The 12272-nt window shown below is 46.1% G+C and overlaps 1 protein-coding gene across 3 annotated transcripts in view; it reads right to left on the reverse strand.

The window, feature by feature from the left end:
* The window catches only part of LOC140731957 (DENN domain-containing protein 2C-like), a 181432-nt gene that overhangs the window by 41420 nt on the left and 127740 nt on the right, over positions 1 to 12272 (reverse strand). For all 3 annotated transcript variants that reach the window (XM_073053968.1, XM_073053966.1, XM_073053969.1), the window contains exons 10-12: positions 8833 to 8942; positions 6399 to 6468; positions 1946 to 2023 (exon numbers count right to left, since the gene is read on the reverse strand). In XM_073053968.1, coding sequence (XP_072910069.1) covers positions 1946 to 2023; positions 6399 to 6468; positions 8833 to 8942 — 258 coding nt within the window. The remainder of the gene's footprint in view (positions 1 to 1945; positions 2024 to 6398; positions 6469 to 8832; positions 8943 to 12272) is intronic.

A 12272-nucleotide genomic window follows, 5' to 3' on the forward strand; every position in this document is an offset into this window, starting at 1 on the left:
TGAGACAGCTTATCCACCGGTGACTATTACAAACGCACGGACTCTCACAGCTACCTGGATTATACCTCGTCCCAACCTGCCACTTGTAAAACCGCCATTCCCTTCTCTCAATTCCTCCACATCTGCTCTCAGGATTAGGTATTTCCTTCTAGAACGAAGGAGATGTCCTCTTTTTTCCCCCCAAAGAAAGAGGCTTCCCTTCCTCCACCATCAATGCTGCCCTCAAACGCATCTCTTTTGTTTCACATGTGTCTGCTCTTACCCCATCCCCCCCACCCTACCAGGGATAGGGTTCCTCGTTCTCACCAACCACCCCACCAGCCTCCATGTCCAGCACATAATTCTCCAAAACTTCTGCCACCTCCAACTGGATCCCACCACCAAACACATCTTTCCCTCCACCCCCACTTTCTGCTTTCCGAAGGGATCGCTCCCTATGTGACTCTCTTGTCTATTCGTCCCTCCCCACTGATCTCCCTCCGGGCACTTATCCTTGCAAGCAGAACAAGACCTACATCTGCCCCTACACCTTCTCCCTCACTACCATTCGGGGCCCAAATAGTCCTTCTGGGTGAGGCGACACTTCACCTGTGAGTCTGGTGCGGCATATACTGTGCGGCCTCCTGTACATCGGCGAGACCCGACGTAGATTGGGAGACCGTTTCGCCAAGCACCTACGCTCTGTCCGCCAAAACAAGCAGGATCTCCCAGTGGCCGCCCATTTTAATTCTGCTTCCCATTCTGATATGTCCATCTATGGCCTCCCCCACCCCTGCGTCGGGATAAGACCACACTTGGGTTGGAGGAACACCACCTCATATTCGGTTTGGGTAGCCTCCAACCTGATGGCATGAACATAGATTTCTCAAACTTTCAGTAATGCCCCCCCTCACTATTTTCCATCCCCTTGTCCCTCTCTCATGTTACCTTCTTGCCCATCCATCACCTCCCACTGGTGCTCCTCCCATCTCCTTTTTCCTTTCTTCCATGGCCTTCTGTCTCTTTCACCAATCAACTTCCCTTCCCCTCCAGGTTTCACCTCTCACCTGGCATTTCTCTCTCTCCCCTCCCCCACCTTTTAAATCTACTCCTCAGCTTTTTTTCTCCAGTCCTGCTGAAGGGTCTCGGCCTGAAACGTCAACTGTACTTTTTTCCATAGATGCCTGCTGAGTTCCTCCAGCATTTTGTGTGTGTTGTTCAGATTTCCAGCATCTGCAGATTTCCTCTTGTTTACAAATGCATTTATATATTTTTATTGGTTTAGAGATGCAGTGCTGAACAGGTCCTACTGGCCCGTCGAGCTGCACTGCCAAAGAACCCACCTATTTCACCCTAGCCTAATCACAGGTCAATTTACAATGGCTGATTAACCTACTAACCAACAAGCCTTTGGATTGTGGGAGGAAACGAACACATTCACGGGGAGGATGTGCAAACTCCTTACAGGAGGACACCGGAACTGAACTCTGACGCCTCGAGCTGTAATGGTGTCACGCAGACCACTAAATCCTTATTTGTGATGTCAATGTAGTACATTGATTGGGCCCTGTGGCCTGTTTCTATACCTACAGTGAAGCTCTAATCTCGGATTAATTTCCACAGTTTCACATGGCAACAATTAGCAGCTGGGGTTCCCGGAGCATTTCCTAGCCCAGAAACCTCATCAAAGATGGTGCTTCCTGATTGAAATTCAGTCCTCTGAATGGCTGACACCTCCCCAGTGTAGGCCAAAAGCCCTGGACTCCAGGACGGGTGAGCCAGCAGCCAACAGCTTTGTAGCACTATTGATCAGAGCAGATTCCTTGCTTTGGCAATCTCTGGAGAACTCCTTCACCAGGTGGGGGTGGAGATGGGGGGGCAGGAAGGATACTGTGTCTGGTGATGGGAGGACACGAGACAGGCACACTGATACACACGGGCAGACAAGCTCTGGCTTTGCTTTTACCTTAGAGAAGAGATTGAAGCAGCCTAGACGACTGATGATGCAGTAAACTTCTGGCAGCCTTTTACCTTTCCCGTTCGGCTGGGCGGACCACATGGAACAGAGCAGATAAAACAGTCAACCAGGAATAGCTGGTGAGGCAGGATGACACAATTCTAGGAGTTTTAAGGTTTAAAGTGGTCATCTACATTGAGCAATTCACTGCACCCCGCGAATTCCACAATATAGTGTTGCCCAGTTTATACGGTGATGTGCTCAGTTATAGATCATAGCGGTCTCAGAGTTTCCACAGTGTGGAAGGTTCTACAAGCAACAAGCCTTTAAAAATCCACTATAGTAGCCCCAGTTTATTTTTCCCCACTTTCTATCAATTACTTCCACCACCCGTCTCCTCCAGACCCTACCACTCACATGTGTGACAAGGTTGAAATCTGCTGGATTTAGTTATAATTAATTGTTCAAGTAATTATTTTAAAAAGTTAAAATAATTGATTTCATGTGAATATCATTACATGTTGAGAAAAGGGATATTACTTGAAAAACAGGCAAATGTGTTCAGTGGAAAACTCTGAGACTGTGTGCAAGTTATTCTTTTATAGTATTGACCACTCAATCTGCCATTGATTTGTAAGAGCTTGCATTCCATCTTCAGGACAAGTATCTATATTTCACTTGCTATATCTCTTTTCCAGGTAGGGAAAGAAATTCAGAAAATAATTGGAATTTTAAGTGAATTGGCACATTCATGTTTTCAGAAAAATGCTGAGTATTCCCACCCCCCCCCCCCCCAAATTTTGTGTAATTCTTTGAGTTATATGTTTGTTTGAAACGGTGAAAACAAAAGGCTGGTATGATTGAAGTGTTGAAGCTGCACGGAGACAGTGTCATAAACACGCAGTGTAACTGTCTGGATGCAGAGTATTGCTGATAAAAGAATATGATGGTTTGTTAGAGTATTTTTATATTTGTGTTATATTTTTGATATTTTAGAATTAAAGCGAGATGTTCCCAACAGAAATAATAGTTAAACCAATAAAAGGCCTGAATGTTGAATGAATAACAGTATAAAGGGGACCAGGATCAAGCTTGATTCAATGTACATCTTATTGCCTATTGTTAACTGGATGTACTGTGATTTAGTTTTGTTGCATCAAGTGCCAGATGCATGAACATAGCGAATCTATGTTTTAATTACCATATCCCCTTTTCAGGGGCACTACACTTGCACACTGGTGGCAATTCACAGTGTCAATTAACCCACCAACCTGCATGTTTTTGGGATGTGGGAGGAAATCGGAGCACTTCCTCGGAGAAACTCACGTGATGATAGGGAGAACATGCGAACTCCACACAGTCAGGTCTGAACCCTGGAGCTGTGAGGGAGCGCCACCATGATGCCCCAAGAATAACCGCTGCGCTGACCAGGAATCGAGCTTGGGTTCCCACGTGGCCAGAACTCTGCCACTGAACCACCAGTGCTTCAGTGCAGCCCCACATACACTGACGGCCCCTTCCCTGGGAGACAGCAAGCGTGTACTTGGTGCCCAGTGCAAGTCCTGCTGGACATCTGCTCCCTCTGCGGTCAAACTGGTGAGTCAGAGGCTTGTTTCATTGACTTAACTTCCCTTGTTCTGAAACACCAAATCCCTCTCTCATCAGAATCAGGTTTAATATCACCAGCATATGTCGAGAAATTTGTTGACTTTGTGGCAACAGTACAAATCAATACATGATAATAGAAAAGAAACTGAATTACAATGCTCATGGCTTCAATGTCCATTTAGAAAATAGATGGCAGAGGGAAAGAAGCTGTCCCTGAGTCATTGAGTGTGTGTCTTCAGGCTTCTGTACCTCCTTTCCGATGGCAGCAATGAGAACAGGGCATGATGAGGGTCCTTAATGACCGATGCCGCCTTTTTGAGGGATTGTTCCTTGAAGATGTCTGGAATATTATGGAGGCTATATTGTCCATGATGGAGCTCACTAGGTTTACAACTCTCTGCAGCTCAGCTCGATCCTGTGCAGTAGCTCCCCCCACCCACCATACCAGACGGTGATACAGCCAATTAGAATGCTCTCCACGGTACATCTGTAGAAATTGCGAGTGTCTTTGGTGACAAACCAAATCTCCTCAAACTGCTAATGAAATATAACCATTGCCATCCATGCCTTCTTTGTAGCTGCAATGATATGTTAGACCCAGGTTAGGTCCTCAGAGATATGGGTACCCAGGAACGTGAAATTGTTCATTCTCTCCACTTCTGATCCCTCTATGAGGGCTGGTGTGTGTTCCCTCATCTTGTCCTTCCTGAAGTCCACAATCAGCTTTTTAGTCTTACTGACATTGAGTGCAAGGTTGTTGCTGCGACACCACTCAACCAGCTGGTATATCTCACTCCTGTACACCCTCTCATCTCCATCTGAGACTCTGCCAACAATGGTTGTATCATCAGCAAATTTGTAGATGGCATCCTAGCCACACAGTCATGAATATAGAGAGAGTAGAGCAGTGGGCTAAGCACACACCCCTGAGGTGCGTCAGTGTTAATCATCAGCGAGGAGGATATGTTATCACCAATCCGCATAGACAGTGGTCTTCTGGTTAGGAAGTCAAGGATCCAGTTGCAGAGGGAGGTACAGAGGCCCAGGTTTTGGAGCTTGTTGATTAGAACAGGGGGTATGATGGTGTTAAACGCTGCTGACTATGAATGCAGAAACAATGTCAAAGTTTACATAAGAAATTGGGAGTAGACCTCTTGACCCAAGGTATCTACTCCGAAGGTTCAAAGTACATTTGCTATCAAAGGATACATAGAAAATGTATCTTCCTGCAGGTACCAACGAAACAAAGAAACACCTTGGAACACGTTCAAGAGAACAGCAAACACACAACGCAAGAGAAAAGAACAAATTATGCAAACGATTAAAAAGTGAGTGAATGACACGTGGAATATCGAACCAGGAGCCCAGAAGTACTCAGTTTAGTTCCGTATCATGCTGCTAGTCCACTGCAGGCCGACTCTTGGCTGAAGCGCCCCAGTCTGCACCGCACTGTTAGAGATAGGTTCAATCTTCTACAGTACCCAGCACTATTGAAATATAGTGAGTGATGGAGGCGCCTGCAGTCCCCATGTTTTTTAATCCTCAAGCCCACTTTGAACTTTCGTTGCTGAGCAAGGGTTGAGGTGTGAACCGTTTATTTTTGTCACAAGAACTGAGAAACATTGTTCTGCATCCCATTCAACACAGATCATTCTAAACACAAGTAATCAAAGGGAAAAGCGATAACAGAAGGCGGAATATAGCGTTACAGTTACAGAGAAAGTGCAGTGCTGCTCATAGAATCGAGATTCAAGAAAGCAGAGCAAGTATCACGGGTGTAATGAAGAGACCTTCTGAGAGAACTTGCCAAGTGTCACCACATTCCGGTGCCAACTTGCGCTTTGCTGGCTGATTCAGCTTGCTCCAGGCTCTCGTCCAGCCACAACAAGCAGACCACCAATCAAGGAGGTCCGTGAGGCAGTCCTTGTTGGAGAATCAGGGGCAGAGAGGGTCAGCAACTTTAAATTTGTTGGTGTTATCCTTTCAGAGGACCTGTTCTGGGCCCAGCACGCAAGGGCAATTACAAAGAAAGCACAGCAGCGCCTCTACTTCCCTAGGAGTTTGCGAAGATTTGGCACGACATCTAAAACTTTGACCAGCTTCTATAGATGTGTACTGGAGAGCATATTGACTGGCTGCATCACTGCCTGATATGGAAACACCAATGCCCTTGAACAGAAAATCCTGCAAAAAGTAGTGGATCCATCATCAGGGTACCACCCAGGACACACGCTCTCTTCTCACTGCTGCCATTGGGAAGGAGGTACAGGTGCCTCAGGACTCACACCAGGTTCCCGAAGAGTTATTACCCCTCACCTTCAGGCTCTTCACTCACTTTCAAGGACTCTTCATCTCATGCTCTCATTACTCATTTCTTATTTCTTACTATTCTTGCTTTCTTTTTGTATTTTCATAGTATGTTGCCTTTTGCATACTGGTTGAATATCCGAGTTGGGTTGGTCTTTCATTGGTTCTGTTATGGGTATTATTCTATTATGTATTAATTGAGTATTCCTGCTAGTAAATGAATCGGAGGGTTGTATATGGTGACAAACGTGTGCTTTGACAATAAATTTACCTTGAATTTGCATAGCGTGATTGCAGATGACAGTGAAGGTTATCTAAAGATGCAACAGGATCAAGATGAACTAGGAAAGTTAGCAAGGGAATGGCAGATGAAATTTAACTCAGACAAGTGCAAAGAGTATTAAGGATGTTGTCTGTGTGCATGTGCCAGGCCTACTCTTTCTGAGTCTAGAACAACTTTAAATCAGCCAGTATACTGTATGCTTTGTAAAAATGTGTAACAATTCATACTGATCACAGGCTCATTATTGCTGAGTGACTGACTTACCAAGAGCTTCCTGCAGTATCCGAATCTCCTGCCTCCATCTTCGCCAGTCAGAACAAAGGAGAAGGTTTCACTGTTGACAGAATGATGACGACCTTGGTTACAAGCCAAGAACACCCCACGGCATTCTGGTGGGCAGGACCTTCACAAGTGTTGAGACATACCATGACAGAGTGCACTTATTGCTCCTGCTTTCACCGGCCCTAAAGCTGGTCAGTTCAAACAGTGCAGCGATTCACTCCTCAGGCTATCGGGTCCCTCCAGTACACTATTACAATCAGTGGATTGATCAAATCGTTCAGGGGAGCCCAACCTGGGGTCCATGGACCCCTTACTTAATGATATGGTCCATGGTATAAAAAAGGTTGGGAACCCTTGATCCAGCTTGATGAACAAGTTAGATAACCACTTGGTTAATCCAACTCTTACTGCCGCATTATGTACCCTCCTCTTCCATTCCCTCTATCTGACTCTAAGCAGCTTGTGTGCCTCTCTCCTTTCAGATGGCCCATTCCAAGCCTATTGAAGCATTCACCTGTGTGAGACAGGGCATGTTCAAATGTCAATATTTTCCAGGATATCCCTCCATATTCCTACCACGAACTGCTGCTCAAAATCAGCCCTTGTATCGCCTCAGATAGCCACTCTCCACAGGGGGAAACAAAAGCCTGGTCTCACTCTCCCACTGGGCAAAGTGAGGAAGGCAGGTCGCAGCTCAGTCAGGGCATGCTTGGATTATTATGTGTAGCTCTGTCTGGAGCTTTGCAAGGAGGACGTAGAGGGTTTGGAGATGGTGCAGAAAGGCTCACCAGGATGTTGGCTGGATTAAGGAGCGTTTGGACAAACTTGCATACATTTCTCTGGAATGTCAGGGACTATCTGATGGAATTAAAGTGAATGTACAAGGCCTAGTTCAAAAATTTGCAGATGGTACTAATCAGGTGGTGGTGTAGAAAGCGTGGAAGGTAATGAAAAAATATCCGGGGATCTTGATCATACAGGTATTCGGCTGATTGGCAAATGGCTTCAATGCAGATAAATAAGAGGTATTATGTTTTGACAGGTCAAACCAGGGCAGGATTTATACAGTGAGTGACAGGGCCCTGGGCAGCGTTATGAAGTTCAGTAAAGGCGGTGTCACAGGCAGCGAGGTGAAGGTAGTGTTTGGCGTGCTGGCTTCCAGTCAGAAGTTGGGAAGTGATGTTGTAGTTATACAAGACATCAGCAAGGCTGTACGTGGAGTACTGTGTACAGTTTTCATCATCCTGTTATAGGGAGATGTTATCAAACTAGCAAGAGTGCAGAAAGGATTTATCATGATGTTGCTTGGACTCGGGGTCCTGAGTTGCAAGAAGAGATAGTAAAGACCAAGACTTTATTCCCATTTATTCCCCGGAATGCAGAGGATCCCTGACTGCTAAAGACGCAGTCTTTTTTCCAAGAGGGCATGATTAAAAACAAAGAGAGCACTAGTTTAAGATCAGAGGTAAGTGATTCATATAGGGCATCAAGGGCAGCTTTTTCACGCAAAAGGTGGTGCATATTTGCAATGAGCTGCCAGTACTAGTGGCTGAGGTGGCCACCGTAAGCATCATTTGCAAGCCATCTAGGCAAGCACGTGGATAGTGACCTAGAGAAAATCTGCAGATGCTGGAAATCAAAGTAACACATAAAGACACACAAAATGCTGGAGGAACTCAGCAGGCCAGGCAGCATCTATGGAAAAGAGTAGAGTTGATGTTTCCGGCTGAGACTCTTCATCAGGACAGCATGGATGAGCTGGGCCGAATGGCTGTTTCCCTGCTGTACGAGTGTAAACAACATTATGGTAAGCATTGATAGGGTAAAAATCAGAATCTTTTTTCCAGATTGTAATCGCCAAATACTTAAGGTGAGAGGGGAAAGTTTAAAGATATATGAGACAAGCTTTCTTTTTTAACGTAAAGTGGTAGGTGTTGAGAACGCACTGCCGGGGAGGTGGGGGAAGCTGATACGATAACATCTGAGATGTTTAGACAGACACACGATTAGCCATGGAACAGAGGGACAAGCAGACAGGCGTCACATTCGCCATAGAACGGTGGTCCAAAGGGCCCCTTCCTGTGCTGCACCGTGCTACATTCTGGATGCCAATAAACTCTTGGTTAAATGAAGGGCAGGAGCTCATTCCAGCACCCTGACCGATATTCATTCCTATTTTTCACGTTTACACAGAACTTGCCATGGGCTGGCGTGACTGTAAACGTATCGGAAACCCTGAGAACAGTACACAGTGGGGCTTCTACCAGACCTGCCATTAAATTGTGGCAGCTCTGAGGAAATGTGCTGCTCTGTCAAATTCACCACCGGCTGTCGTTGGAGTTTCACTGGGGCTGCTTTCAAGTGACAGGAAAGAGGCCCCGTTTTGAAAAACCACCCAGGGTACCAGAAGCCCTACCTGTTGAGGTGGGAAACTGCAGCCCATTCGCTGATGTCCGGGAAGCAGAATTGTGGGATGGCCTTCAGTCTCTCCTCAGCATCGCGAGCTTGCCTCGTTGATTTCTCCAACTGCAACAGACCGTGTAAACAAGCATCATGAAGCAAACAATGTACACGGCTTAGGAGCACCTCGTTCCCCTGCTAAGTGCTCCCACATCCCAGCTGTTGCCTAACTGTGATGAATGTTCCTAGTCCACTGGTAGCACAGTTTACCTAAAAAAAATAAAGTAGGCTAACCAGCCCCTCCAGCCAGTTCTGCCATTCACGGTTAATCATCCTAATTCAGTAGCCTGTTCCAGCTTCCCCCCCCATATTCCTTGAACCTCTCCAACTCCCAAGAACAATATCCAGCTCCTTTGTTTCCCAGTGGCTTTCCCCTCATACCAGACAGCTGCATCAGGCATCACAAGGGGAAAGAAGGGGGTTAAAGGTTGTGAAAACAGAAGGTAAGGTAGGGAAGGGGAGGCAAGTGGTGGTGATAGGGGATTCATTAGTTAGGGGAACAGGCTGGAGCTTTCGAGGGCAAGGATGAGATTCCTGGATGGTATGTTGTCTCCCGGGTGCCAGGGTCTGGGTCATCTCAGATTGAATCCTCCGCATTCTTAAGCGGGAAGGTGAACAGCCAGAGGTCGTGGTCCATGTTAGATCCAGAAACAGGCCCTCTGGCCTACCTAGTCCATGCTGAATTATGAATCTGCCTAACCCCATCGACCTGCACCTGGACATAGCACTGCATACCTTTCCCATCCAAAGTTCTCTTAAATGCTGAAATCACACCCACATCCACCACTTCTGCTTTCAGATCGTTCCTCACTCTCACCACTCTGACTGAAGTTCCCCCATATGCTTCCCTGAAACATTTCACCGTTGACCCATGACCTCTCGTCCTAATCCTACCTAACCCCAGTGGAAAAAGCCTGCTTGCATTTATCCTATCTCTCCCCCTCAAAATTTTGTATATCTCTATCAAATCTCCCCTCAGTCTTCTATGTTTTAGGGAATGAAGTCCTAACCTATTCAATCTTTCCCTGTAACTCAGGTCCTCAGTCCTGGCAACATCCTTGTAAGTCTTCTCTTTACTCTTTCAATCTTTTTGACTTCTTTCCTGTAGACAGGTGACCAAATCTGCACAAAATATTTCAAATTAGACCTCACCAATGTCTTATACAACTTCAACATAACATCCCCACCTATGAGCTCAATACTTTGACTTCTGAGGTCAATGTATCTAAAGCTTTCTTTACGACCCAGCTACCTGGAATTATGGATCTGTTTTCCCAGATCCCTCTGTTTTACCGCACGTCTCAGCGCTCAATCTGTAAGACCTACTCCGACTTGTCTTCCCAAAATGCAACGTTTCACACTTGCCTGCACTGAATTGTCATTCTTCAGACCAGTTTTCCAGCTGGTCCATATCCCACTGAGGGCTTTGATAGTCTTTTCCACTGTCCACTACACCCCTAAGCGTCGTTGCGGGCAGTGGAGTGAGCCGGGAGTAGAGTGGAGGCCTAAGGGCTTCAGCAGACCCGGGCGAGGCGAGGAAGACCGGAGCTGCAGAGCTCTCACAGCTAGTTGCTTGGTAAGTATTGGGAAGTAGTCCTGCTTCCTTTTACACTTATAACTTTAAAAGTATTGTTAAATAGTGTGATAGTTAGCTGTATTGGGGCAAAGGGTTCTTGCATAACTAATACTAGTACATTAAATTAACTATATAGCATGGAGCAGGTGATGTGTTACTGCTGCGAGATGTGGGAACTGGTAGACCCCACTGAGGGACACGGCGACTACATTTGCAGCAAATGTTTGTTGCTCGAGGAACTCCAGCTTCATATTGATGAGCTGCAGTCCGAGCTTCAGACACTGCGACACATCAGGGAGGGGGAGAGTTACCTGGACTCTGTGTACCAGGAGATAGTCACACCTAATAGATTAACTAATGTAGATTGCAGTCAAGCACAGGATGGTGTGGCTATGAGTGAGGCAAATAGGGGAATCCAGGAGGTAGGGCTGGAGGAGATGCAGGCCTCGCTCTTGTCCAACAGATTCGAGGCTTTAACTCCCTGTGAGGGCAGGAGCGGGGACTGTGGGGAGGATGAGCAACCTGCCCATAGCACCGTGGAGTGGGGGGCCATTCCAGAGGGGGGAGTCAATAGAAATGTTGTAGTAATAGGGGACAGTATTGTCAGGGGGATAGATAGGGTTCTCTGCAACCGAGAGCGAGAGTCCCGAAGGCTATGTTGCCTGCCTGGTGCCAGGGTTAAGGACAACTCTTCTGGGCTGGAGAGAAACTTGCAGTGGGAGGGGGAGGATCCAGTTGTCTTAGTACACGTCAGTACTAATGACATAGATAGGACAAGGAAGAAGGTTCTGTTACAGGAATATGAGCAGCTAGGGGTCAAATTAAAAAACAGAACCTCAAGGGTAATAATCTCCGGATTATTACCTGAGCCACGAGCAAATTTGGCTAGGTTAAATAAAATTAGGGAGTTAAACGCGTGGCTCAAAGACTGGTGTGGGAGAAGTGGGTTTTGCTTCTTGGGACACTGGCACCAGTACTGGGACAGGAGAGAACTGTTCTGGAGGGATGGGCTTCACCTGAACCGGGCTGGGGTTAGTGTCCTGGCGAATCATATAACTAGGGCTGCAGAGAGGTCTTCAAACTAACTAGTGGGGGGGAGGATTCTAGAGAGCAAATAATTAAAAAGACAATGGAGAAGGTAATGGATGTAGGTAAAAGTGGAGGAATAAAAAGACAGTGTGTCAGGAGGGGAAAGAATGTACGGAGATAAGCGTAAAGTTGTACAAAAGGAAAAGGTAGGAAATAAGTGTCAAACATATTTGAAAGTCCTTTATTTGAATGCACGTAGTATTAGGAATAAAATTGATGAGTTGACGGTACAAATAATTACGTATGGTTATGATATTGTGGCAATTACGGAAACATGGCTGCAGGGTGACCAGGACTGGGAATTAAACATACAAGGGTATTCGACAATTAGGAGAGACCGGCAAGAAGGAAAAGGAGGTGGGGTGGCTATGTTAATAAAGCAAGAAATCACTGCAATAAAGCAAAATGATATTGGCTCAAAGGATCAGGATAACGAAACAATTTGGTTAGAAATAAGAAATAGTAAAGGGAAAAAAGCAGTGGTGGGAGTAGTCTATAGGCCTCCAAACAGCTGTAACTCAGTTGGTCGGAGCATAAATCAGGAAATAGTTGGGGCTTGTAATAAGGGAACAGCTATAATTATGGGGGATTTTAATTTTCATATTGACTGGACTAATCAAGTCGGACACGGCAGCCTTGAAGAAGAGTTTATTGAGTGTATTCGGGATGGGTTCCTTGAACAATACGTTACTGAGCCGACAAGGGGGCAAGCAGTCTTAGATCTGGTCCTG

This window comes from Hemitrygon akajei, chromosome 8 (assembly GCF_048418815.1).
Source record: "Hemitrygon akajei chromosome 8, sHemAka1.3, whole genome shotgun sequence".
In the NCBI taxonomy this organism is placed as follows: Eukaryota; Metazoa; Chordata; class Chondrichthyes; order Myliobatiformes; family Dasyatidae; genus Hemitrygon; species Hemitrygon akajei.